General features: G+C 49.5%; 1 protein-coding gene across 2 annotated transcripts in view; it reads right to left on the bottom strand.

Moving 5' to 3' along the window:
• GALNT18 (polypeptide N-acetylgalactosaminyltransferase 18) overlaps positions 1–27,432 on the bottom strand; it is a 361,090-nt gene that overhangs the window by 6,965 nt on the left and 326,693 nt on the right. For both annotated transcript variants that reach the window (XM_055423367.2, XM_055423365.2), the window contains one exon: positions 9,820–9,984. In XM_055423367.2, the coding sequence (XP_055279342.2) occupies positions 9,820–9,984 (165 nt within the window). The remainder of the gene's footprint in view (positions 1–9,819; positions 9,985–27,432) is intronic.

Genomic DNA, 27,432 nt, shown 5'->3' with positions numbered 1-27,432 from the left:
CTCAGGTGCTCTAGCAGCTCAGGCTGCTCTCATGCTTGCAATCAAGGTGTTCACAAGGAGGTTGCATGAAGACTGAAGCCTGTATTCTGAAGACTGCTTCTTTCAGAGCTCTGTTTCCATTTTTCGTTCTAGTTAGTTTTCCATGGGCAAGTGGCCCAGTGGGTCTTTGGCTTTAAGCACAGTGGATGTGGGAGTTTCCAGGTTAAGTCGTTAATGATTAATAATCAAATAATTCAAAGCATGGGTGGGATGTTAGTGCTAGTTAAAGAAATCTTGAGATTAAGTCTTTTTTGTAGAGGAAAGTGGTCTTTCTGTACTATGAATATTCAACACTCAGTTTATTTAAAAAGTGCTTTGGTGTTTGTTGTTCTTAAAGGAGACGCACCTGTCCCTGAGTGAGATCCTGCTTGGGATTTGCTCTGAGGTCTGTTAGACTGAAAATGGGGTAATGGCAATGTCAAATGCAAAAAGAAAAGGTGAAGGAGGGTATCCAGCAAGATGGCTGGAGGGAGTTTGCTGAGGAAGCAGGAATACAGCCAGTTCATACACATCTACAACTGGCCTGGCGGGGAAACCCTAGCCCCAAACTCCTACTGCAGTAATCCGCGGGTTTTCTAGAGACAAGACAAAGCCTCCTTGGCATTAAGGTTTAAAGCATGGGCCCTGAGGCAGAATCCTGATTTGACCTCGGACAAACACTATAATCTCTCTGCGCCTCAGTTTCCTCATCTGTAGAATGGGCATATGAAGCACCTGATGGCAATGTCATGAGGATTAAGCGATATTTATACAGCAGATACTGGAGAAGGCAATGGAAAGCCACTCCAGTACTCTTGCCTGGAAAATCCCATGGACAGAGGAGCCTGGTAGGCTGTAGTCCATGGGGTCGCTACGAGTCAGACATGACTGAGTGACTTCACTTTCACTTTTCACTTTTCACACATTGGAGAAGGAAATGGCAACCTACTCCAGTGTTCTTGCCTGGAGAACCCCAGGGACGGGGGAGCCTGGTGGGCTGCCGTCTATGGGGTCACACAGAATCGGACACGACTGAAGTGACTTAGCAGCAGCAGCAGCATACAGCAGATACAGTAGTACCTGGTACATAGTAAGAACCACGTGAATGTTTGATACATAACATTTAATATCCCACCCACAGGTTCCCTGGTGGCTCAGTGGTAAAGAATCCACCTGCCAAAGCAGGAGACAAAGGTTTGATCCCCAGTCCAGGAAGATCCCACATGCCTCAGAGCAACTAAGCCCCTGAGCCACAATTACTGAACTTGAGCTCTAGAGCCCAGAAGCCACAACTACTGAGGCTGCATAACCTAGAGCCCGTGCTCCACAAGAGAAACCGCTGCAATGAGAAGCCTGCACATCGTAACTAGAGAGTAACCCCCACTTGACGCAACTAGAGAAAAGCTGGTGCAGCAATGAAGACCCAGCACAGCCAAAAACAAGTAACTAACTAACTAAATGAAAATTTAAAATAAATAAATAAAATTCCCCCCAGGTCTGAACAGTGAGGTACTGAGCCTTCACACCTGGTCCTGGTTCCTGATCTAAAGTGCTGATGGCCATAAACTAAAAATAACTAAGAAAATATTCAGGGCCTAAAAAAAGCTTTGTCAGTCCTTCAAAACTGGATGGTTCTACACTTGCCCCTTCATGTGACATGGAAATGAAAAGCTGCTTTATTCCAGAGCCACAAAGAAACACCCGATTATAGTCTTTTCTGCTCAGTACAAAAGGTTCTCCAAGTTGGACTTCCTGACAGCGCCTGGGGATTGGAGCGGGAGAAAGTCAAGGACTCCTCCTCCTTGCGTGCTGGGAAATTCTTTGGCAGAATCAATGGTGCTCCCTGGGAAATGTGCTCTGCAAATAAGTTCTTTTTGGAGTGGGTTACTCATCTTGCATCAAATTATCAAATTAGACCCCACAAATCAGAACTAGTGGTCCATGGCCAGGCTCTGCGCTCAGCTCTCTTCCAGGCAGTCTCTGCAGGCTCTCGAGATGCTTTCTCTCCTGGCCTTCACGGTCAGCTCTGCTGTTATCCTTGATGCTCTCCATTTGGAAAAGGCATTAAAAAGCCTTTTAAAGCCCTTGCCTCTGAGCTGAGAATGAAGCAAGCCTGGGGGCTGAGATGGGAGGACAGCCCACCAGTGGGAACGCCGCCCTGTGTACTGAATGGGCCTTGCCTATGTTTCTATCAAAGAACCCAATGGCCCACCGGGGGGACAGCACATCTCAGAGTCTGGGGCAGCATGAAACACGGTCAGAACACACTGACATCTCATCAGAGCCTCTTGTTTTAACAAATATTCATACAAATTGCTACTCCCTTTTATACAGTATGCATACTTGTTTTAGTAAAGATCATTTCCACCTTCCTCCCCCAAATCTGAAGCTATAGGAGGAGTAAGTTGGAGCAGCCTGCTTCAAGCATGATTGTGTATTGTGGCTGGATGCACTGCCCTCTAAAAATGTTCTTGTAGGGATTTTCCAACTAAACTGAGCCCTTTGACTACAACGTTCAAATGTCCTTGAAATACTGTAGTACAATTAGTTTTTTTTCAGCATGCATATGTGCATGCAAGGAGGAGTTGTTGAGGGTAGAGTTCACCTTTGGGTCTCCCACAAATCTATCTTGAGATCTGGGACACAGAATATTTGTATTAATATTTGTGAATTTTTAGAAAGGATTCTTTCATTTAATTGACAGCATCCTGGGGTATCTCTTCTGTTTCAGGCTTTCAGTTAGGTGCTAGAGACACTGAAAGTATAAGATAGCCCATCCCTCCAGTCTATTAGTTGATGGGAGAAAGAGTTATGTCGAAAAATAACAGATAAACAATTCCATAAAGTGGGATAACGATGACCCTCATAGCAGCCCCTTTTCAAGTTCATGGTGCTTCTTAGTAAGGTGGGCCTAGCTGGGACTTCTAGGTAGAAAAAGCCCTTTTCTAGGCATTAGAAGCTTAGAATTATAGAATTTCAGAGTTGGCAAGCCCTGAGAACCATCCAATCCAACTCTATTTAGAGCTGTGGCACCACTAATGGCCTAGTGAGTGGTTCTCTTGAGTCCACCTCTTCCTTGAATGGCCAATTTCATGTCCAGACATCTCCATGAGAAAGCTGCTCTGTAAATTGCCCTTGTATCCCCCTCCAGCTGGTCCTCCCTCAGAGCTACCTGGGACAAGCCTGTTCTCTTTGCCTACAGAAACCCTTACGATATTTGAGGGCAGAGATCATCCATTTCTGAGTCATTCTTGCTTCAACCATGTATTCAAATAGAGTTTAAGGAAGTTGAAGTTTAAAGGACACACATCACAACAGCCTTCGTAGGGCATGAATTCCCTCAATAGCATCTTGAAGAGAGGACCTGGCATTTGCTTAACCATTCAAAGCAGTGATGGGGGGTGGTGGGGATGATGGGTACCTCATTGCCCTTGAGAGGCAGTCCATTGCTTTGATGCCACAAAGTTCTCCTGTGGAGTGACCGGCTTCCTCCCTCTCCTTCTATTGGTCCAGGGGTACTTATTAGATGCCTCTTTTACTGCATCAGCCTGATCCCAGAACCCCCCAGATATCAGTATGTGGGGTACTCTGAGAAGGTTAAAGTCTCATGCACGTGTGTGTGCTAAGTTGCTTCAGTCATGTCGGACTGTTTGCGACCCTATGGACTGTAGCCTGCCTGGCTCCTCTGTCCATGGGATTCTCCTGGCAAGAATACTGGGGTGGTTTGCCATGCCCTTCTCCAGGGGATCTAACCTGTGTCTCTTATGTCTCCTGCATTGGCAGGCAGGTTCTTTACTACTAGTGACACCTGGGAAGCCCTAAAGTCTTATACCTAATGTATATGAGTCTATAATCCCAGGACATAGTCAGTTTAGGAAATTCTTTAATTCTGTGAGTCACAAGTTAGAAAAATCATGAAGGAACAACTACCACTTCTGATGTTAATGAAGTCTCGTCACTTGTTGACATGGGAAATGTTGGCTGTTTAGAGATGGGTGCTCACTGACTTCTTCAAACTCAGAGCCTGGTGTGGCCCTCGATTCATAATCTCCCCTCACAACTACCTCCATTTAATTCATCACTACTTCTGATAGACTGATGAACTGTCTCTCAATGTTCTCCCCAACAGTTGCCTGGCCCCATTGCCCCATGGCAATCTCATCCATCCCTTTTCTCACAGGGATGATGGAACAGCCTCCTACTTTTTTCTCTGTCTTCCATTCCACCTTGCACTCTGCTGCCAGAAGTATTCAGACCACATCATGTCAGTCTAAAGCTTATTGAACCCCTCCTGTGAAAAGTGAAGTGAAAGTGTTAGTCGCTCAGTCTTGTTTGACTCTTTGTGACCCCATGGGCTATAGCCTGCCAGGCTCCTCTGTCCATAGAATTCTCCAGGCAAGAATACTGGAGTGGCTATCCATTCCCTTCTTCAGGGGACCTCCTGACCCAGGGGTCAAACTCAGGTCTCCTGCATTGCAGGCATATTCTTTACCATCTGAGCCACCAGGGAAGCCCATGAACACCCCTAGTTCCTCCCTTGGCTTTTAAGGCAAAGTCAAACCTCTTGGGCTTAACTTTCAATGACCATTGCCTGCCTCCAAACTGACTGTGTCTCATCTCTCTCATACCCCAATTCTAAATTCCACCCACACCAACTCTGAATTTCTATTCCTCAGACATACCCTACCTTTTTCTGCCTTTGCCCATGCTGAGCCTCTACATGGGCTGTTCTTCCTTTCTACACCTTGGAAGTATCCTGCAACTTTCAAGATCCAGATCAAACATGCCTCAAATGTGAAGCCATTCCTGAGCTGTGCAGACAGAGCCCGTCACTCCGGGCTTCCAGAACACTGTACCCACCACATTTCTGCTCTTGCCATCCAGTTTTGTTACGTGTTTATACACCCAAGAGCTCCTCCAGGGCAGAGGCCGTGTCTGATTCATATCTGCATCCCTCCTGCCCAACCACTGTGCTCAATAAATGTTTGATGAATGACTGAAGGAAAGAATGTTCGTCATTGGAAAATTGCTCATCAGAGCCCTGTACATCAGCGTTGCTGAGAGATGTTTTCATCAAATGTGGCTTCTCAGTGTCAGTATCTGATGCTGTTCTGATTCATCCTGAAGCACTGGAAATTCAGAAGAGCTTGCAGGGGTTAGAGGACAGGCATTTTATTTGTTAAACAGAAAATCAGGCTATGAGATGGAACACTAAGATATGCAAATACTATCTTCTTTGTAGGAGAAACTGGGAGAATCACACTAGATTATTTTGGAATTAATTCAGCCTAAATGTCTGTGGAGTTTAAATGCAGCCCTCAGGAGAGTAAATAATGCAGAATGTGAAAGTGAGAAGGAGATTTGAAATGTATCAGTAAAATATTTCAGCCCAACTTCTGCACCAGAAAATCTTAGTTGGTAGAATCCCCTCGTAATTTGCAAAGATTAAAACCTGTTGCAAGAAAATTAGCCCAAGCCATAACTTTAATCATTTAAGAGGCTCCCAGCTTCCTCTGGCCTCGTCAACATTAGCTCCTAAATACTAAGGGCTTGAGGACAGATTCCAGGATGCTTGATAAATATTGATCATTTTGCATGAAACAAACATTTCACAAACATTAATTTTTAAATATCAAGTGAGAGTGGCTGCTCTGGGTTTGCAAATTAGGGATTTAAAAATATTATTTCCAAACAGTTCCCTTGGTAGAAGGATCAAAGAGGTGATGCCAGAGTGCCTTGGGAGTTCTAATTAGATTTATGTATAAGGAGCAAAAAACTACCCGGTCCTCAGGGCTGCACATGCTAACACGGCCTGCTTTTGTCACGGTGTCCCTCCAAGCATGAGTGTGTGGGGCTGCCTGTTCAAGGCTGTGTGTGTGCTGAGATGAGTGAAGGATGGAGCTGGATTTTGGAGGAATATTCCTTTCTCTGCCCAAGTCAGAAAAGGGCAGATGAGATGAAGGCCAGCTGGGGCACCAAAGCCTCTGGATCTGGGCATGGGTGGGAAGGCCATCTGTCTGCGAGAGCTGGAAAGGAGCTGGACGTGCCTGTGTGCAGGGCTGGCATGTCAAAGCAGCCCAAGTTCAGGTTCATACTGCATGAGGCTAGGCACAGAGAGGCTGAGGCCCCACAGACAGTCTGAGCTCTATTCTGGTGATTCTGGAGCTTCTGGGAGGAGCAAGGACTCGGACGGAAGAGGCCAGGGAGTTCACTTCAGTTCAGTTCAGGGGCACTCATAGCCAGTGACACACAGTTCCCAGAGTGGCAGGTGCCTGGCTGGGCCTTGATTTCTCGATGGTATTCCAGGGAAACCTGGGTCCTCTCCTCCTCCCTCTCCCAGTGCATTGAAGCAGTGTGCCTGCCCATCCCAGGACCCTCAGCCACACCTGCCTGCTTGTTTGGTCCACCCCACCAAATGCTGGGCTCCTGGGGGCAGCCTCAGATTCTGTCCTGACAGGACATCGTGGGGGCCAGGCAGGGTCCTGAAGACCCCAGGGTCATGGAGGAGAAGGAAGAGGAGGAGCAGGAAGGAATGGCTAAACTTTCAAACTGCATCTCAGCCTCTGGCAACTCTCCTACCTGCCTCTTTCCCCCTTCTAGAATTTCTCCTCGCCATTTAGCTCCACAATTCCAGCCACTGCGGGCTTTCAAAACCCAGACCTAACACACCAGTCCCCCACATGAAGCCTCACCTTCCATGGGACCAGGTCCAGGCCCATCTGCCCCTGAGACGCATCCCCAGGTGTGCCCCACGATGGCCGCCAGGATCCAGCCACATGTACCACCTGTAGCTCCATGCACATGGCTTGGGTTTGGTGCCTTCAGCTTGCACCTATGCCATTCCTTCTCCCTGGAATGCCCCCTCTCAACTCCTATATGGAGCAAACTCTTATGTCATCTACAAGAGCCAAGTTATGTACTGCTGCTGCTGCTGCTAAGTCACTTCAGTCATGTTCGACTCTGTGCGAACCCATAGATGGCAGCCCACCAGGCTCCCCCATCCCTGGGATTCTTCATGCAAGAACACTGGAGTGGGTTAAATTATGTACTATCTCTTCTGAAAAGCCACCAGCCCTGTCCCAACCCACTACCCCCATCTTCCTGCATGGTGTCATACAACCCCCAGGAGGAAATTGAAAGCAGGGGCAAAGCAGAGTGACTGAAGGCAGCGCAGAGCAGCCTGATGTGAGCCCCGACAAGACCCTCCAGATGGTACAGTCCCCATTTCACCCAGCCAAGTCAGCCCCATTCACCTCCATGGGCCGATGGACCCATTTCTCTCTGCTGCCTCCAGCCTGCGAGTCTATTTTGCATCTAACCTGAGCTGGGAGACAACAGCCACTTCACCACCAAGCCCACTGCTAGCCTTCCTCCCTGACCACACATCTTCAGGGCTCCCTCTGCCTTGTAATTTAAAGGGAGACAGAAAGTCCATATAGTCAAAGCTATGGTTTTTCTAGTAGCCATGTACAAATGTGAGAGTTGGACTATAAATAAGGCTGAGCATTGAAGAATTGATGCTTTCAAATGGTACTGGAGAAGACTCTTGAGAGTTCCTTGGACAGCAAGGAGATCAAACCAGTCAGTTGTAAAGGAAATCAACCCTGAATATTCATTGAAAGGACTGATGATGAAGTTGAAGCTCCAATACTTTGGCCACCTGATGGGAAGAGCCGATTCATTGGAAAAGGTCCTGATTCTGGGAAAGATTGAAGGCAGGAGGAGAAGGGGGTGACAGAGGATGAGATGGTTGGATGGCATCACCAATTCAGTGGACATGAGTTTGAGCAAGCTCCGGGAGATGGTGAAGGACAGGGAAGCCTGGCGTGCTGCAGTCCGTGAGGTCGCAAAGAGTTGGACACGACTGAGCGACTGAACCACAGCAAGAGGGGGGATGCAGCCCTGTGCTGTGTCACTCTGGGCCGGAAGCCTGGCAGAGGAAAACGATAAAGCCTTCCACAGTGGGCACAGCGTGGGGTCACAACAGGCCACAGTTGGGGCACGTGGGCTCCACCAGGAGAGAGGGAGGTGGGAGGGAGACGTTTCCTCTATTCTAAGCCTCAGCCCTGACCCTGACCTTCTTCTCGGGGCCACTTCCAACATCCTCACACACTTACAAGTAGAAAAGAGAATCTGAGGTAGTTCAGGAGTAATAATAATAACCAGTGAGCACCTTGGGTCTGTTATTTGACATCTTTGTGCCCCATCTACGATCTTGGGCTAATGGTCCACAGCAAATCACACACAGTCCCTGAGATGACTGAATGAGCTGGTGTCTGCCCGGCACCCAGGAAGTCTGGCACAGGGTAAACACTGTATGAACCTTAGCTAATTCTTCCTATGGGATAGAACTTTATCGTTTGCAGTACGTGTCAAAGGTCACATGGATAGGAACGGGCAGGACAGAGGCCCCAGTCCCTGGGCACTGTTCCCTCTCACTGGACCCCACGCCCTGTGCAGGCCCAGCCTGGACTCCGAGCTGCATCCTCTGCCTGCCCATAGGTGTGTTGTCATTTGTCTCCCTGTGCTGCTCCCCAGCATGCTTTTCTAGGGTCACAAAGTCTTAGTCTGGGCTCTCACTCCTGCTCTCTAAGTAGCCTGTGAATCTAGGACTAATTAGCTTGAACTTGTCGCTGAGAGTTGACCTTCACCATCCATTTAGGACCCAACTGAGGGTCTCTCTCAGATCTATCTGGTTCTGCACACCCAGACCCAGGCCAGAGGTGCCCTGTGCCAGAGCACTTGCTGTAGCAGGACCTCCCCACCCCCTGTCCACCACTACAGGGGAGAGTAACTGGACGTGAGGGCTAGAATCAAGGTCAGGCCGACCGAACACCTCCTTCCTGGCCCATCAGCCTCCTCCCAGGGTGGAAGCAGCTTGCTGGGAGTCTGAGTCGGGGCCTCGGCCTCTACATCCCGTGAGTATAGGCTTTCTGTTTCTGACTTCCCCAGGAGCATCTAGCACGTGCAGCCCCCAGCAGCCCTGATGCTCTAAAAGAACTCCCTTACCTCCTGTGATGAGCGCTTTCCCTGTACTCCCTGGGAGGTGGATGCTCCTATCTGTGGGTGGAAATGGATCCTAACTTAGTGGATTCCCTAGGGGCTGGAGGCCTCTGGGCCAAGGCACGGGTTTTCTTCAAAGCTGGGTCATCATGGGCTGTCTCCAGCTGACGCCCTGCTCCTGGGGCATCATTTTATAACTGAGCCATTGCAGAGCAGGAAGATAAATACAGCTCTCAGAATTGATGGAGACTTAATAAAGGAATGTTTCATGGTCACCAGTGTGCAGACTGCCCTTCACAAAATGGTCCCCAGACACTGTCCTTTGAGGAAACCTCATTGCCCACAGAACCAGGAGGAAGGCAGAGTGACTCACAGATCACAGATGACCCAGCACTGTCTGTACCTGGGATACTGGGACTGTGCTTGTCAGAAGGGGCTTATGCAGAAGAAATGTGAGTTTCAGAGTCAGAGGCTCAGAGTTTAAATCCGAGCCCTGGCCCCTCACTATGTGACTTCAGGCAGGGGACTCCCACCTCTGAGCCTGTTTCCTTATATCTAAAAGTTAAATAAAATACCACTAAAACAACAACAATGACAACAATAATAATAAACTCCCTCAGAGCCAGTATCAGGAGCCAATGAGCTAACCAACCCCCCCACCCCCCGCCCGCACATAGTAGATGCTCATTAAATCCTGAGACTCCCTCCTCTCCTCTCCTCCAGCATTCCTCCCGTCCCTCCCAGGCCCGGCCCCTCCCTTGTTTCTCTGGATGCTGCTCCTTTGGGCGGGGCTGCTACCTGAGAGAACTGCCAGTGGAGCTTCATCCTCTTGGCTTTGGCATAGCTGCACTCGATGAGCCGTGGCCGGCCGTTGACGTCCACCAGGCAGCGGTTGTCGTCGTCGTCCACCGTGGGGCTCAGGGTGCCCACGTGGATCTGCTGGCTGCTCGTGTAGTACACATTCTGGGGACAGGGGGTGGGGAGAATGAGGTCAAAGGTTAACAGCCAGAGAGATGGGGAGGGTCTGCGGGGCATCTCCGCGGGCAGCCAGGCAAGAGGGCACAGTCCAGTAACCTTCAAATAATCTTCCATTGCAACGGACAGGAAGAGACCCTTTTACGTTATGATTCAGTACAGTACCTGGTCCAGAGGTATAACTGATACAAAATTCTCAAGAAATCAAACTCAGCCTCACTATATGCAGCATACTCAATTATCTATACTTTTTTCATTGAAAAACAGTGGTCATAACCTTTTAAATAGATTTCACCACCCACAGTTTATTTTTTATTTTTTTTAAGTAATTTATTTTTTATTGGAGGCAAATTATTTTACAATATTATATTGGTTGGTTTTGCCATACATTGACATGAATTCGCCCCGGGTTTACATAAGTTCCCCCTCCTGAACCCCCCTCCCACCTCCCTCCTCCCTTTATCCTCCCTCTGGGTGCTCGGGGCTGGCGTGCGGGGATGACCCACAGTTTAAAAAACACTGCTTGAATCCATTATTTGCAGGCTTGCTGACTTCTTCCCTCCATAAATATTTTGTGTAAGATGCTGCACTTGGCCAGGAGTTAAAGAGCAAAAGACCTGGACCATGTCTTAGGGAGCTCAGGGTTCTGTGGGAGGGGTGATATGTAATAGGCAATTTCCATCCATCCTAAGACTGTGTAGGAGCAGTTGGCAAACTTCTTCTTAAAGGGCCAGGTGGCAAATAAATATCCGGGGCTTTGCAGCATGCTGGGAGGTCTCCCAACCACCACCAAGTTCGGTGGTTCTCTAGGACTCAGAAGATTCAGCATATAGTTGCCCTCACAGCTATGATTTATTCTGGGGGAAGAGATATAAATCAAATTAGCAAAGGGAAAGGCATGTGGGCAAAGACTGGAGGAAACCAGGTGTCAGCTCCCACGGGTCCTTCCACAGCAGTCACAGAAGATGCCCAGGAGTCCCCAGCAAGGAGTTGGGATAACGCTTGTGAAGGGTTATCTAACAGAGAAACTCTTAGAGACTCAGCACCCAGGCTTTTTACTGGAGGCTGGTCACACAGGCAGCCTCTGCCTGGTACATACCCATCCCAGACTTCCAGCAGGAAGGCAGGTGTTCAGCTTAAACCATATTAGTTGTATAATCAGTTAGGGCACAGTGAGCCGCTCTTACCATCTGTGGGAGTGGTGGGAAACTTCCTGCAATCCAAGCTCCCAGATGCCAGTCAAGGGCCAACCATGTAAGTGGGCCTTTCAGAGAAGAGCAGTCAGGCTGCTGTTTTAACCATTTTTTGCACAAAGGGCCAAATGGTCTGGAAAATCAGCTCTGTGATTGTACTGCAAACACTGCCATGGGCAATACAAATGAATGACTTTATTTACAGAGATTGGGGCTGACTCTGGTCTAGCGGAAAGTCATTGGACCTTGGCCTTCAAAGTTTTCAGTCACTTCCCCCAACCTTAGGCAGTGGTTCGCAACAAGGACAGTCATAGGGTTTGTGAGCTCTCGTCCTGTATCACCAAAGAAATTTAACACCGCAACATGTGATTAGGTCGCATGGACAAATCAAGACACTGGACTTCTCTGCTTCAGGTTAGAATTCAGGGTAGGCCCTATTGTTATCTTGATCGATTAAAAAAACCTCTCACTGGTAAATGTTTTTGATTAACTTCCAATGGTAAAAGGAAGTTATTTCTTGTGTTAGTTAAAGAAGCTGATTCTCGAGGACTTTTAAAACAGGGTGCAGAGCATGAAAGGGACTGTGCGGGGAGAAGGGCAGTGTTCACAAGGAGAGCAAATAAGGGGTGGCCTTTCAGGGCCGCATTCTTCCTGAACTTTGGCATCCAGGGAAGGGGTGGAGAGGCAGTCATCCTTCAGATGTTAAAAAGAGCCTCAGGCCAGTGGATCAGCTAAGGTCCCAGCAGGAACCAGGGGGCACGCTCAGGTAGAGGAATCCAAGCAGGGGAATAGAGGCAGTCTTCTCGGCAGTGTGGGTCTCAGGGTAGGGAGCACAGGCATAGTTTACTTCCTTGGGACAGTAACATGGAGCTGTTACCACTACCAGGCTCAAAGGGATGAGAGGAGACAGCAGGGACCAGAATGTGTAAAAGTCATATGGTGAGACTTGTGACAAGGGTCCAGGGAGGGAGAGGTTTGGGGTGATGGTGAGTGGCGGTTAATAACCACCCCAACATCACTCTCCCTTCCCTAGTCCACTCCTCTGCTGAGGTGGTCCACTGGAAGAACCCAGCTGGAAGTCGGACAACCCAGGAGCCCATGGAAACTTCTGTAAAGTCAGCCTCACAGGGCAGAACAAAAAGGATGGAGAGACAGATTGTAGATATTCATTACAGCTGGATTTGTTCTCCAAGGAAGTTTTATGAATCCATGGAAATGGACATCAAAACTACCAAGGTGACCGATTCTTCCCTTAAAAGAGGTAAAGGGTGATCAAAGTTCTAAGCAGAGGCCAAATAGAATGCCTGCCTTCAGTGTGGAAATGTGACTAGAACACAGAGGTAAGGAGACCCGAGTCGACACCTAACCTGGGTAAGAGATGGGCTTCTCATCAGAATCCTGAGACTGTCCATTGGGTGGCCTGGGTTCCCAGTTCACCATCAAGGAGAGTTGACGACCTGCTGTGGCTTCCAGTTTATTGGTATTGAGGGAGAATTTGATGACTGGTAGGATTTAGGAAATTAAATTAGATGCAGGTAGGAATCTCATCCATCCATCCAATCATCTAATAACAAGTAATCTCTAAGTTGGGTCCTGAGGGTGCAGAGTTGAGAAAGCCATGGTTCACTGTCCTGGATGATCCAACAGTCAAGTTGGGGAAACTAACATATCAGGAAACAGTGGTCCTAAACACACTGATATGGGAACTGTCCTCACTTCCTCCATCTCTTACACCAACTCTTGCTATGTTGAAAATCAATATAAAAGCTCACCACCTCCAAAAAGCCTTCCCTCAATGCACAAAAGCACAAGCCCGCTACTAGAGCCTCTCTGCAGAGATGCACAGCTTTATATATGCCCTTGGGTTGAACGCACCATACTCTCCTCAGTGTAGCTCTCAGTCACATAGCAAGTCAGGACCCGAATTTCCTGAAGCTCTGGGGTGTGGGCCGCCAGACAAGGACAGCCAGGAAGGCAGTTACTGGCACTCCGTCCTTCGTCCCTGTCACCAGGACTTGGCTCTCATTTCTAGGGCGGGCTCCACAGACACAAGCAGCTGCCCAGGTGACAGCTGAAACCAGGTTTATCCACTTAGCTGCTCTGAAGTGCTTGGGGGAGATGCTCAGAGAGTCATGTGTGCACTCACTTACTATCTGGTACAGCTGTCATCAGAGCTGTTTATTACTCCAGAGTCTGGGAAAATCCTAATAAGGACAGACAGTTGTTTGTTACTAAAAAAGCAAACAACAAAGTGCATCTCGAGTGGGGTAACCACCAACCGGTCAGATCACAGCAAAGAAGATTCTGTTAAGCTGTCACTTGGACACCTCAAAAGCTCAACCAGCGCTGGACTGAATCAATAAATGGCCTGAACACTAAAGAGGGAAATGGTTTTTTATAAGACACCGCGCTTTTAGTGCCTGTAGGTCCAGCAAGCCCAGCTACGCTTCTGAGCAACGGGGAAACTGGAGATTTAATAGGAGATGACTTGGAATTATGATTCCCAGTGGGGGGGCACTTTTGCCAACCAGAGGATATTTGGCAGTGTCTGGGACATCTTTGGTTGCCATGATGGGGTGGGAGAGGCTGCTACTGGCATCCAGTGGGTAGAGGTCACGATGCTGCTCAGCACCCTACAATGCACAGGACAGCCCCCCACAGCAAAGAACTATCCAGTCTCAAGTGATGAGTGCTGCTATGCTTTATCCCAGTGAATCCTAGCAACAACTCTATGAGGCAGGTGTTACCATCACCCCCACCTTGTGGATGAGGAAACTGAGGGACAGAGAAATTAAGAACTTGTTCAAAGTCACACGGTTGGAGAGCAGTAGCTGAAATCTAAACCGAGGCAGTTTGATGCCAAAGCTGTGCCTGTCACCTCTCATCTCACTCGCCTCCCTCCTTCCCTCCAGTCACTCTAGCTCCAGTGACCAGGCTGCAGGGGGAGAGGCCAGCTTGGAAGCTTCCACCGTGATCCTGTGAGCAAAGGGTGGGGCGGGGCGGACCTGGATTAAGGAACAGCCTCAGGCTGGAGGATCCTTGACAAAAAGGCCTAGAATACAAGGTGCTACCAAGTGCTTTACCAAGTGGAAAATTCTGAAAAAGATGGGAATACCAGACCACCTGACTTGCCTCTTGAGAAACCTGTATGCGGGTCAAGAAGTAACAGTTAGAACTGGACATGGAACAACAGACTGGTTCCAAATAGGAAAAGGAGTACGTCAAGGTTGTATATTGTCACCTTGCTTATTTAACTTATATGCAGAGTACATCATGAGGAATGCTGGGCTGGAAGAAGCACAAGGGAATCAAGATTGCCGGGAGAAATATCAATAACCTCAGATATGCAGATGACACCACCCTTATGGCAGAGAGTGAAGAGGAACTAAAAAGCCTCTTGATGAAAGTGAAAGAGGAGAGTGAAAAGGTTGGCTTGAAGCTCAACATTCAGAAAACAAAGATCATGGCATCTGGTCCCATCACTTCATGGGAAATTGATGGGGAAAAAGTGTCAGACTTTATCTTTTTGGGCTCCAAAATCACTGCAGATGCTGATTGCAGCCATGAAATTAAAAGATGCTTATTCCTTGGAAGGAAAGTTATGACCAACCTAGATAGTATATTAAAAAGCAGAGACATTACTTTGCCAACCAAGGTCCATCTAGTCAAGGCTATGGTTTTTCCCGTGGTCATGTATGGATGTGAGAGTTGGACTGTGAAGAAAGCTGATCGCCGAAGAATTGATGCTTTTGAACTGTGATGCTGGAGAAGACTCTTGAGAGTCCCTTAGACTGCAAGGAGATCCAACCAGTCCATTCTAAAGGAGATCAATCCTGGGTGTTCATTGGAAGGCCTGATGCTAAAGCTGAAACTCCAATACTTTGGCCACCTCATGCAAAGAGTTGACTCACTGGAAAAGACTCTGATGCTGGGAGGGATTGGGGGCGGGAGAAGGGGACGACAGAGAATGAGATGGCTGGATGGCATCCCGACTCGATGGACATGAGTTTGAGTGAACTCCGGGAGTTGGTGATGGACAGGGAGGCCTGGCGTGCTGTGATTCATGGGGTCACAGAGTCAGACACGACTGAGCGACTGAACTAACTAACTAACCAAGTGCTAAGACCGCAGCAGCCCTCTTGTGACTCACATCAGAGGTAGAGGCCGAGCTATTACCCTGTCTGTGGATGATTTATGACTCCCCCTGCCTCCCAGTGCACAGATACACATCCCTGACCCCCCAGCTCCTCCTCAGCCACATGACTGCTTCAGTTCACTGTCCTCTCAGCCCACACAGCTCAGCAGGGCTACAAACTCAATCTGATGCTGAAAGAGAAAAATTACCAGCAAGGGAAAAGGACAGACATGTGGTATGTCGGGTCTCATGCCAGGGGCGTCTTCCTGTCCCTCAGGCTGGGGTCAGGAGTAAGGACCCATAGCTGAGTTGGATGGCCAGCCAGCAAGCCTGTAGTGTCCCTTGGTGCAAACCCCTGCCTTCAGGGCCATGGAGGCAAGGCTAGGCAAAGCCCCCCAGGGCGAGAAGGTCCCTGTGATCTGTCACCTCATCTCCCAGACAAACAAGGGCCCCGCCCTGCAGGAGGTGGGTGGGCCCCTGCCAGCTGCACTCAGCATCCCTTCTTTCCTGGCAGGCTCAGAGGCGGGAACTGCCTCCGTCAGACTGAGGCGCTGCCTTCCAGAGGCTCCAGCCCTCACTGTATAAAAGGTCACCTCTCTGGGAGTAGAAACACTTCAGGAAGGGAAGAATGAGAAGAAAACAAACATTTGTATACCTGTACCATGCCAGGGACCGTCCACACCTGAGGTCACCTTCAGCTGTAGGGGTGAGGAAACAGGCTAGGACAGTTCTGAAGACCCTGCCAGCTGCACAGGGGGATGGCTCTCGTCCCTCTGTGATAAAGGGGAGATTCCCAGGGAAGGCTGAGATCCTGAAAGTTCAGGGCTTTCCTCCCCCTCCCCGGGCCCAGCTGCCCAAAGAGGCCTCCTGTCAGCCTGGTTGGAGCTGGGGCATCACCTCCTCCACAGCCCCGAACCCTCAGTTCAGGCAGGGGAGCAAGGACCCCTGAGGGCCCTCCTGAAATCACCCCTTGGAACTAGCAAGGGAACTGCCAGGTCATTTCCACCGGATCATTCACACTGAGTCCTGGGACTCCAAGAAAAGGTTTCAGGGGCCCCTGAAGGCACTCAGGTCTGGGAGGAAGGCCCGCTGGGTGGAGTTCTAGGACCTCTCTCCCAGCCCAATCTGGGCTTGCTTTCTTTATTCAACTTTCACATAACATTTTACTTGAACAAAAGGTTATGAAGAATTTTTTGAAAACCACTGATGTCAACCTTGAGCATTTCATTTAGGAGAAGGTCATTAATGCACAGTAAACCTTCATCAGCTTAAACCCCACCAACTGGAATTTGTGAACGCTGGACAAATAGCTTTAACTTCCTGTCTCCAACCTCCTCCAGGCCGCTAGTCCCTTGCATTCTTTAATAGGGTCAATTTACACACATTCCAATCGTTCAGTCCCCTCTTCTGTCCAGACTCCATACCTGCATTGGCATACCTTAGCCTCTGTGGAAAGGCTGCAGCCCTCACAGGAAATCATGGGATCGGCAGGGGAAGGGGTGCTGCTGGTGGTAGGAGAGGGCCTCCTAGCAAATCAGGAACATGGAGCAAAATGGGGTTGGATAGATAACTTAATAATAGATTTTCAAGGTACAACAGAAGTACCGGCTATCGTGCAAACAATGGCATGTGGATTTTGAGTGACTCTGTTTCTTCCATTAAGCGATGTTTCCTTGGCAACATTGCTGAACTATTGAGTAAGTGCCCTTGAAAAATGAGGTATCTTAGAGACAGAGATACTCTCTCACCAGGAGATGGGGCAGCAGTGGTAGTATTTGGCTGAAGCATTCCTCGGTCTGCAGAGGGGTGAGGGGGAGGCAGGGAGAGAGGCAGATGGGGACACTGTTGACAAGAAGCTCTAGAACAGGGAGATGACAACTCTTTCAGAGTGCTTTCATGGGAAAAGTGACCCAGGGCGAAGTGGGGTCTTTGTGGACATTTCTTAGGAGTCTTGGAGGGCATCTGTACCCTGGAGGACTATGATGGCCCGGCTCTGTGTAGGGGTGGAGGTCACCCCAGGGGAGTGAAATTAAGGGCTGGAAATTACACTAACTGGGTGACCGCAGAGTACCAGAATGGGGTGTTGACAAAGACCATCGAAGGGTGAACCAACCTGGGGGCTGGAGGGTGGGCTTCCTGGAGAAAGGGGTGAGCGCTGGGAGAGGAGAAAGATCTGTGAGCAAATAAAATGGGGGAGGATAGAGACGTGAAGAGGGCACAGTCCTGAACGCAATCTAGCTCAGGGGCGTTCTGCACATCAGAATCACCTGCAGACCTTTAAAAACTATAAATCACAGTCTTAGGGGTGCAGCACAGGTGATTCCAGTGAGCAGCCAAGGTGGAAAACTGGGTGTATCGGGGGGATGATGGCAGCCTAGGGAGGAAATGTAGGCCAGCACCTACAACCAGCTGGCTTCCCAGCCTCCCTCTCATCATGGGGGGCCAATGGGATCTGTCTGCAGGGCATTGTTTGAAGGACTTTGAGAGGTTAGGATGTACTGTGTTTAGGACAATAGTTCTCAACGTGTGGTCCCAGCACCAGGCAGGAACTTGTTAGAAATGTATATTTTTAAGCCCAATCCCAGGCATGCTGAATCAGAAACTCTGAGAGTAGGATTCAGGAATCTGAGTTTTCACAAGTCCTCCAGTGAAGTCTGATATAAGTGAACGTTTGAGAACTGCTGGTCTAGGAAAAGGGTGGTCTGGTGGGTTTACAAGTCAAGAGGGCCGGGGTCTTCACTTAGCACCCCCACCCTCACTGATTAGCTGGGAGCCACTCTTGAACCTCAGTTTCCTGGCTGTATAATACAGCTGTGAGGATGACAGTCCTGATCAGTCCCCTTGCCTGGCCACAGGGACTGTGGGGCAGGAACAGGCAGCCAGGGAGAAAGGGAGAGAAGAGACCCACGGGTCCCGCTGCCCTGCCTCAATGCCCCTCATGCCTGGGGTCCCCTCCCCGAGTCCTCCCAGCTGGCAGACCTGTTGTTAGGATTCACAGAAACAGCAGGCAGTGTGTGGGCACGTCGGCTGGTTGGGGCAGAGGGAGAAGGAACAGAGCCTTGCTTTCTTAAATTTCAGTTTGGAGTGATTACTGTGATGTTCGTAGTTTGTACTAGAAATGGCCTTTGTCCTCTTTACCAAGAATGAGCTGCTGGCCCTGCTGCAGGCAGGGCGGGCTGATTTAAGGGCTTGGTTACTGGTCATTAACCCCTCAACACATAGGTTACCATGCTGAGAGCCGCAGGGCACTGATGCTAAATCAGGAATGGAGGGGACTCATTTCCAAAATGATCTTATGTTCACTAACCACAGGACCAGTTATATTTAAGGGATGGAAACATTCATAAACATTCTGCTTTGGTAACTGTGAAGGAGTGTACAGGTGGAAGGCAAGGTCCCTTGCTCAGGAACCCCCTTTCTGCCCCTGCCTTCATGAGTCCAGGAGCAACAGGTGGTGAGGCTAAGCACCTGAACCGCCCAGCTTTGTAACTAGCACTCAGCCCCTAGACAGCAATCCATCTAGTTTAACCCAGCAAATACTCCTTTGTGCCCTCTATGGTGTGGGCCTGTGCCGGGCAGAGAGGGGGCAGGTAGGGCCTCCCTCAGGAGTTCTCAGACTGGAGGGGAGTTAGCATGCTGAACAGGGCAGTCAGAATAGCCCCCTGGCCAGGCTTAGCATAGACCAGGAGCAGACCAAAGCGCTCTAGAACTGGGGGCCAGGGCTGGAGTGACAAACTCTACTGGGGGCTGGTCAGTGAGTGATGAGCTCTGAGAACAGCCTAGGAAGAGGGAGGGAGTGCATGCTCAGTCGCTTCAGTTGTGTCTGACTCTTCACGATCATATGGACTGTAGCCTGCCAGGCTCCTCTGTCCATGGGATTCTCCAGGCAAGAATCCTGGATAGGGTTGCCACACCCTCCTCTAGGGGATCTTCCAGCCCAGGGATTGAGTCTCCTGTATCTCCTGAGTTGCAGGAGAATTCTTTACTGCTTAGCCATCAGGGAAGCCCAGGAAGAGAGCAGTTTGCCCGGATAACTGACGAGAACAAGGGACCTCTGGCAGAGCGAATGGGATCCACAAAATCACCGAGGCCCAGTTTCCGCACTGCCATCTGTGGAAAGAGGCGGAAAGAGGGAAGGGGGCGGGGAGGTGAGGCTGGGGAAGCAGCTTGGGGTCTGCAGCACTTGGACAGTGTCCTACTGGCCATGGGGAGCTGTGACTTCAGATTAACCAGCCCTCTGCTTGTCAGCACACCTGAGGGATCCTCAGAGGAGTCAAAGACATTTAAGGGGCCTGGCAGCGAGCTGAGGTTAGAGGTGACTCAGGCTGCTGGGCAGGAGTATCTGGGAGAGCCCGGTGGTGGGCTGGCAGGGCAGCCAGGAGAAGAGAAGAGCTTTGGACTGAGGGGTGGTCTCTGAACATAAGACTAAATAGAAAGGCTGTCAGGCCCAACTTTTGCCTCCCACTGTGCGCCTGCCCCCTGGAGGAGGGCATGGCAACCCACCCCAGTATCCTTGTCTGGAGAATCCCATGGACAGAGGAGCCTGGTGGGCTCCAGTCCAGAGGGTCACAAAGGGTCAGACATGACTGAGTGACTTAGCACGCACGCAGCACGTGCACCTAACCCGAGCAGCTGGGGAGGCGGTCATGGGCACTGCTGCTGGGCTCGGAAAGTCTGCCTTTGATGCCCAGCTGTCTGTGTGTTTTCATGTTTCATCCTAGGCTTTGTGCCCGAAGCACAGGTGTCAGCCCTGTACCACCGTCTGTGAGGTTGTGTGCAGCCCAGCCAGTCCCATCAGCAACCCTAATCCCCTGCCTTGCACTGTCTGCTCTCCCTGGGTCTGCTGGGGGGTCTCCTGGCTAGGAGTGTGTCCCAGTGAGCCCCTCAGCCTCAGGAGAGAGCTGAGTGACAGGGGTCACCCTGGGGTTCCTACATGGAAACCCGTGAGAAACCAGGGACAAACCAGAAAAGAAGGCTGCCGGATTCCTGATGCTGAGAGTCCTATACACTGTCTTGTAACAGCAACTTGCTCACCCTGGCCATACAGGGAGGCCTGATCCACAGGCTGGCCAAGCCTTGGTCCAGGGTTGGTTCCAGAACGGGCATATGACCCAGTCTGGGCCAATAAAAGCCCCCCTGGTTTTCCTGTTTGTGGGGTCAAGCTGGAAGGTTCTGCTGCCTTTTCTCTTCAGATAAGTCACAGAAGCCCTTTCCTTTTTGCCTATAGGAGAGAGTAAGTTTACACATAACGGAAACCAGAGTCAAATAGTGCTGAGAGAAGGAGAGAGAGACGGAGGGAAGGAGAAAGTTAGGCAAACGCCTTTCAAGCCCGTGGATCCAGCCCTGTCTGAAGCCGGGACAGACATGAATTTGTCAATTACAAGCAATGGCAAGCCACTCCAGTACTCTTGCCTAGAAAATCCCATGGATGGAGGAGCCTGGTAGGCTGCGGTCCATGGGGTCGCTAAGGGTTGGACACGACTGAGCGACTTCACTTTCACTTTTCACTTTCACACATTGGAGAAGGAAATGGCAACCCACTCCAGTGTTCTTGCCTGGAGAATCCCAGGGACAGGGGAGCCTGGTGGGCTTCCGTCTGTGGGGTCACACAGAGTCGGACACGACTGACGTGACTTAGTAGCAGCAGCAGCAGGTGATAAAATCTGTTTTGCATTTAAGTTGACTTGAGTTGAGTTTCTGTCACTTGGAACCAAGAATCTCAACTAATACAGAAGATACAGGAGACCTTTCCAGAATACCAAAGGGAATGAGGCAAAAGGTTCATGGAGTCATATAGCCCAGCAGTCCTTGGCACGGGGTGAATGCAGATATCATGAATGTATAACATGTATTCATTCTAATATTTATTATAAGAATGTTTTCAAATAAAGTACTGAAGTTTTGAATGTCTGCTTTTTTTTAAACAAGGAAATCTCTCACTCATCTGCATGCCAGTACGCTTTCTTCAGGGAATGAGAAGCTAGTGAGGCTAGAGATTCACTTGACCCTAGTAAATCCCCGGGAGTGGGCTGTGTCTGAACATTATTCATTATATGGGTGTAAGTGGAGAATTTGAGAGCTGCAGAGGGAGCTCAAGTTTAGGGAAATAAGATCAGCACTGGTCCAGGATAAGACAAGGCACAGGTGCCCTGGAACTGGGCTTGATGGCTGAGCCCATCATTTTCTGCAGCCTCCAGTGTCTGTTGGCAGTGCCTGCCAACTGCCCCAGCCTGGACCTTAGCCCCACACCCAGTTCTGCTCCTGCCACCCCTCCCTTACCCCTCCTGCAGAGTCTCTGTCTGCACCCCACACCTGACACAGGTGCCTGCCTGAACAGCTCTGCCCAGCGGAATCCCACGGATGGAGGCTGCAGATGAAGGCTACTTCAGGCAGAAGCACACTGCCGAGGGACAGATCAATAGCCCCATCCATAGCGATGGCCGGTGAGGTGGGTCAGGGTCTGGCGGCTGCAGACTGCGCTTGTCACAGAGAGGAAGTATAGCAAGGAGGGGAGCTGCTGTCAGAACCAGGAAAGGAGGGCAGAGCCAGCAATGGGTGCCGGCAGCTGCGAAGAGGTAGGACTGAGCCCGTGATGTCTAACAGTGAACCATCTCCTCCGAGAACGGCTCTGGCCAGGGATGGGCCCCCAGCAGTCTGTATTCTGTGACACTACCCCCTGCCCACTGGGGAAAATAGAGCTGTTAAGGGGTTGAGAAGCCTCCCTCCTCCCAGGAATTTAAATCATGAAATGGAGAGACAGAGATGAGGCAGTGCGATAGCTATTAGTAAGCCACATTTAGGGGAACTCCCTAGAGAAGATCTGTGAACTTGTACTGCTGAGGGCTGCCCCATTTCTGCCTTTCCCCAGGCAACCCTCCTTTTGAGTCTGTAAACGAATCACGGTTGGGTTTCTCTAACAGCACCCACCCTCTGTGTTTAGCTTAAGCTACCCGTGTTTGTTTCAGTTCTTGATGACGATTGTTGCTCCTTTCTATCAAGTCCAGTTGTCCAAGTAAAAAGGTTGTCTGTGGCTCATCTGTGTTTTCTCTATCTTCAAGAAAACGCACACACCTGCTATCTGCCTGCTGGTCCTTTGTAGGTCCTTATTCTGGAAGGTGCTTTTCAAAACCCTTTAAAGCTGCGTCTGGTCGTCTACCACCCACTCTATCCACTCTCGACAAACAGCTAAGAGGGAGCACATCACATGTACTGAGGAAAACGCGCCCTGGCATTCCTCTTCTCAAAACACAGTGTCTGCCAACTCTGCATCCGCCTGCGACCATCACTGCTGGCTCCTTAGCGCCTCTAACAGATTGACTCACTGTCCTGTCCTGCTTCCCTGTGCCTCCCTGCAGACTGAGCTCTGATATGTCCCTTCATCATTAGTGTCAGACTTGGCCACGTGTCTTTAACCAATGGAGCATGAGTGGGAGAGACGCATGTCATTTCCAGTCAGAAGCTTTAAGAGCAATCATGTCATCTGCCATGTCTCCTTTTGCTCTCTGCCACTGGACTGGTAGTGTCCCAGAGCAGGGCTGCTCCGCTGGTCCCAGACAAAGATGAGGTGACACAGAGTTGTGGCTGAATCCTGATGACCATGTAGCATGAGCAAGAACTAAGTGCTTTTTGTCATAAGACCTTGAGGTTTGGGGGGTCATCAGCCTAAGCTGAATGATTAAGAAACTGATTCTAGATAAGGAGTACTGCCAAACCCTAAAATGTGAGACATTGACTTTGAAGCCTCAAGGTGGATGGTGAGGAGCCACCCCTGCAGGTTGTAAAGACCTCCTTTATGCAGTGGTGAAATAGTTGACTAAACTTGTCGCCTGCCATAAGCTGGCAGACAAAACACGGCAAGGAGCTTGTGCTTTCCATGAAGAGCACGCCTTTGTTACTGTTGGCTGCTCGAGACAAGCACTGCAAAAGGAAGATAAGGTCAAGAAAGACTTGGACATGGAGCATGATAAAGAAATGTTTGTTGTTGTAAGGCACTGGGATCTCAAGGTCATCTGTTACTGGAGCATAACGAAGCCTGAACCGGCTGACACACCTATTTTGCTATGTTCCCTCAGCAAACAATCACACACAGATAGAATCACAAAATGCGATGCGTGAGCTTAAGCACAAGTAAAAGGGGTTTGCAAATATATACCGAGAGGACTTGTCCAGCAGAGAAGGGGAAGGAGAAGGAGTCAAGAAGGACTGAGTCTGGACGCATGTTCCCAGTCTCATCATTCATTAGTTGTGTGACTGTAGACAGTTGACTTGGCCATTCATTCTTTGATTTACTCATCTGTGAAAGCAGGAGATAATAACAGTACCCATGGCATGTTGATGGCAGACTGCCTTGTACTAGTTAACATTAGCCATTAGTAATACTCTAGTAACATCAGTATCTCCCAATCAGACTCCAAGATCCCTGTAGGCTTGGACCATGTTGTCTTGCTCACTATTGTATCCCTCTTATCCAACCGAGAGCTTGATGTGTAACATATACTCAAAACATATTAGTTGATTAGATGAATCAGTTACTAAACTATTCCAGGGACACTGAACTCCAGCTCAGACATCCATCCAGGCTCCCTCCCTGGTGCCGGTTTCACATTCCTTACTCTAAGAGTCCTCTAAGCTTCTCTCTGTTTAGTTTTGGACTGGTACCTTGTAGCTTCGTGTAGCCTTGTGGATTAGTAGTTTGGCCAGAAAAGGATTCTCTCTCCAAGATAAGATTCTCAATATTTGCCCCAGCACACAGTCTGTGCCAGGCCTAACTCTTACCTGGCCCTCGTGAGCAGTGAGGGGCTTACTCCCTTCCTGCCACACCACAGCTGTTAACCTGCACTGAATTGAGAAGATCTTATTAACAGAATGTTCCCAGGGAGAGTGTGTGTGTGTGTTTCACAGAGTTTTAACATGCTGTCAATGGTGACCTAGACTCACCAGTAATCTCAGTGATGGAGGAAAGAATATGATAATAAAATCTACGGGTTAAGATCCAGCAGGGAGAAGTTAGCCCAGAAAAATGGACTTTCTGAAGGTGAAATATTGGTGCTTGATTTCAATTTGCAAATTTTAACTCTTTCTATTTCATATGTTCCAACACCATCCCCCATGCCATCTCTCTTCCCTGGGAAGAGTATAACCTGATATACCGGGAAAAAAAGGTCCAGCTCACATCTTTACTGGATGTCACAGGTCTCAGAGAGCAATGCCTGACAGGCTGCACTAGGACTGGGAAACTGAGGCCATTCCTTCGGGGGCTCCTCTTCTTGCCATCCCACAAGACAGGCACTCAATTACTATTTTTTGTATGAATGAATGAACAAATGCATGAGTGAATTAATGACATAACACAAAGTGAACACAAAGGACATTGGGATACATTACAAAAATGGTGACAGATTTTCCTCATCCTTGCACTGAACCACTTTGCAAAATGACTTTGCTACTCCTCCTTTCAAAGATGGAGTCTATTTCTCTGCTCGTTGAGTTTGTGCTTGGCTGTGTGACTTCTCTGACTCCTGAAAAAATTTCCATAGGCAAACGTCATCCAAGCAGAGACAGGAAAAACATTCATGTGGTCATGCTTGCTGTTTCTTGCTGCCCTTAGAATCCCTGTCACCAGCATCATGTGAAGCAGCCTGGAATAGCCTGTTGGATGAGAAACCACACACAGCCCAGAAGCACCAGCACTCAGCAGATAGTCAACCCACCTTCAGAAGCTGACTCAACTAGCTAACCAGCAACTGGCCACAGCTGCCTGACTGAGTCCAGCAGAAGACAGGGCCAGCACAGCCCAGCCCAAACTGTCGACCCTCAGAATACTGAGCTAAGTAAACGGATGTGTCTTAAGCCACTAAACCTTGGGGTAGTTTGCTATGTAGCAGAAGTGTACTGATCCAGGTAGCTCACTTCACAGGTGAATCAAGGATGCTAATGTTTTACAAACATAATTCCTTAATCCTCAAAAGAGCCCTGCAAAAGTGGGGGTATTATCCACTGTTAGGTGAGAAAACAGAATTAGATAGAGGTAAATGAACAGACAGCAAATGGCAGAGCTGAGAGCTGAACTCGGGTCATCTGGCTCCATAGCCCAGCTCTCAGTCACTCCAATATCCTGCTTTTCACTAAAGAAAGAAAGGGATTCGATTCCACCCCTTTCCATGTGAGCTGCGCTCCTGACATGCCTTCCTGCCCTGCTTTTGCCCCATGCTTCCTCCTCTTCCTTTAGGGTCCAGGCACAGTTCCTCCTCCAGGAAGGCTTCCCTGACTCTTCATGTTGCCAAGACCCAGTTCTCTTTCCCCTTGGCATCTGAGACGCTGATTGCTTTTCCCAGCTGAAAGCAGGCTTCACGGAGTCCTGCTGACCCTGGCTGAAAGCACATGACGTGACCAGGACAGAGTTCTATTGCAGGTGTGGTTCACGGTCTCCACACCTGTACCCTGTGGAGTGAGCTTTGGCAGTGGGTGCTTCGTCCTGACCACAGAATCTGGGGGCTGAGGGTGACAGTGGCAGCAGGAAAGGGAATGTGGTCCCCCCACAGTCTTTTCCTCTCACCCTCCCAGTTCCCATGGGACCTAAGTGTGCACCTAAGATTTAATTCGTGTTGTCTTTACGGGACTTCCTCACCCTCTCTCACCCCTGATATGTTCCGTGTGTACTTCTTCTCCTGATTGACCTTTCCTTATTTGCTTTCCTCCTAAGCTTCACTTTGAGTCTTCTGAAAACACCTATAAAAATCCTGGTGTCTTTCAAAGACAGTCCTTTCCAACCAAAAGGGCCTTTGCCTGTCTAGACGGTTAGGCCCTTCAAGATGGCTGTTCTCTTGCTCTCTATAGCTCCCCAGCTTCACTAACATGACTATCCAATCTTCTTACTCATAGGGCTTAATAAGCCCCTGGAAACTGATGAGTCTACCTGACATCAATTTGCCCTATCAACAGTGACCTCCTTCTCCTCCTAGCAGCAAAGACTGCTGCCATGTCCTGTCCACCATCCGCTGCACATGGTGGGGTGTCGCCCTCTGTGTAAGATCCCTGGGTCCAATGAGCCATTGATGTCTCTGTCGCTGTCCCTGGGCTTTTTCTTCGGTCTCGAGGCTAAGCAACTACAAGGCTGGCAGGCGTATGGGATGTAGCCCCACACTGTCCCTACCAAAATAGCCTTCCTGGAGGGTACCGCCACTCTTGCGTGCCTCTGAAATGTACTGATTCTCGCATCAGGGACATGGGATGGAGCTGACCCTCTCCTCTCCCTTCACAGCTCTCCTTCCACGCCTCAGCTCCTCCCTCCTGCTATAAAAACATCTCCGCCTTAAGCATCAGACATTAGACAACACTGCACTCTGCACACTTTGTTCTCGTCAGGTGCTTCCCAGGTAGCTGTCACATCCATCACGGTCTTTGGCATCAGGCTCATCCCTCTATATCCCACCAGCAAGACTCTGAAGTCTCAATCAATGAATGCACCATGGCCTCAATTCCAGGCAGGGCCACTCACACCCAGGCCCCAGCTCTCAGCGCCTGAACTGCTGTGCCCCCGAAATCTTAATCTTGATTACTCCCTCTTTTACTTCCCAAATGCCCTCCCATCAACCTGAAAACTTCAGCATAATAACCCCTTTCTACCTTCCTCTCCCTTCTGGCCTCTCAAGTCCCTAGAAAGGCTATACTCACATTCTTGCAAGCACCCCCTTGCCATCATCGTCAAGTCTTTAATTCCTCATTTTTTTCTGTCTCTCAGCCCCTGTAAACCCTACCTCCACACCTGTAGCCTGGATGGAGCGCGCGTGTTGTGTTGCTTCAGTCACGTCTGACTCTGAGCGACCCTATAGACTGTAGCCCGCCACTCTATTCATGGAATTCTCCAGGCAAGAATACTGGAGTGGTCTGCCATTTCCTCCTCCAGGGGATCTTCCCAACCAGGGAAAGAACCTGTGTCTCTTATGTCTCTTACGCTGGCAGGTGGGTTCTTTACCACTAGTGCCACCTGGGAAGCCTCCATCCTTTCTGTAACCCCAAGAAAAATCATAGCATGGGGCAAGTTAGACCCATCACAAGCTCCTGGTTTTCAACATCAAGGGGGCCCTGCAGCGATACCTGGTGTTCCTT

This window comes from Moschus berezovskii, chromosome 14 (genome assembly GCF_049115385.1).
Source record: "Moschus berezovskii isolate FMDL1 chromosome 14, NW_MosBer_1.0, whole genome shotgun sequence".
Lineage (NCBI taxonomy): Eukaryota > Metazoa > Chordata > Mammalia > Artiodactyla > Moschidae > Moschus > Moschus berezovskii.
This window is presented reverse-complemented; position numbering and strand designations above follow the sequence as displayed.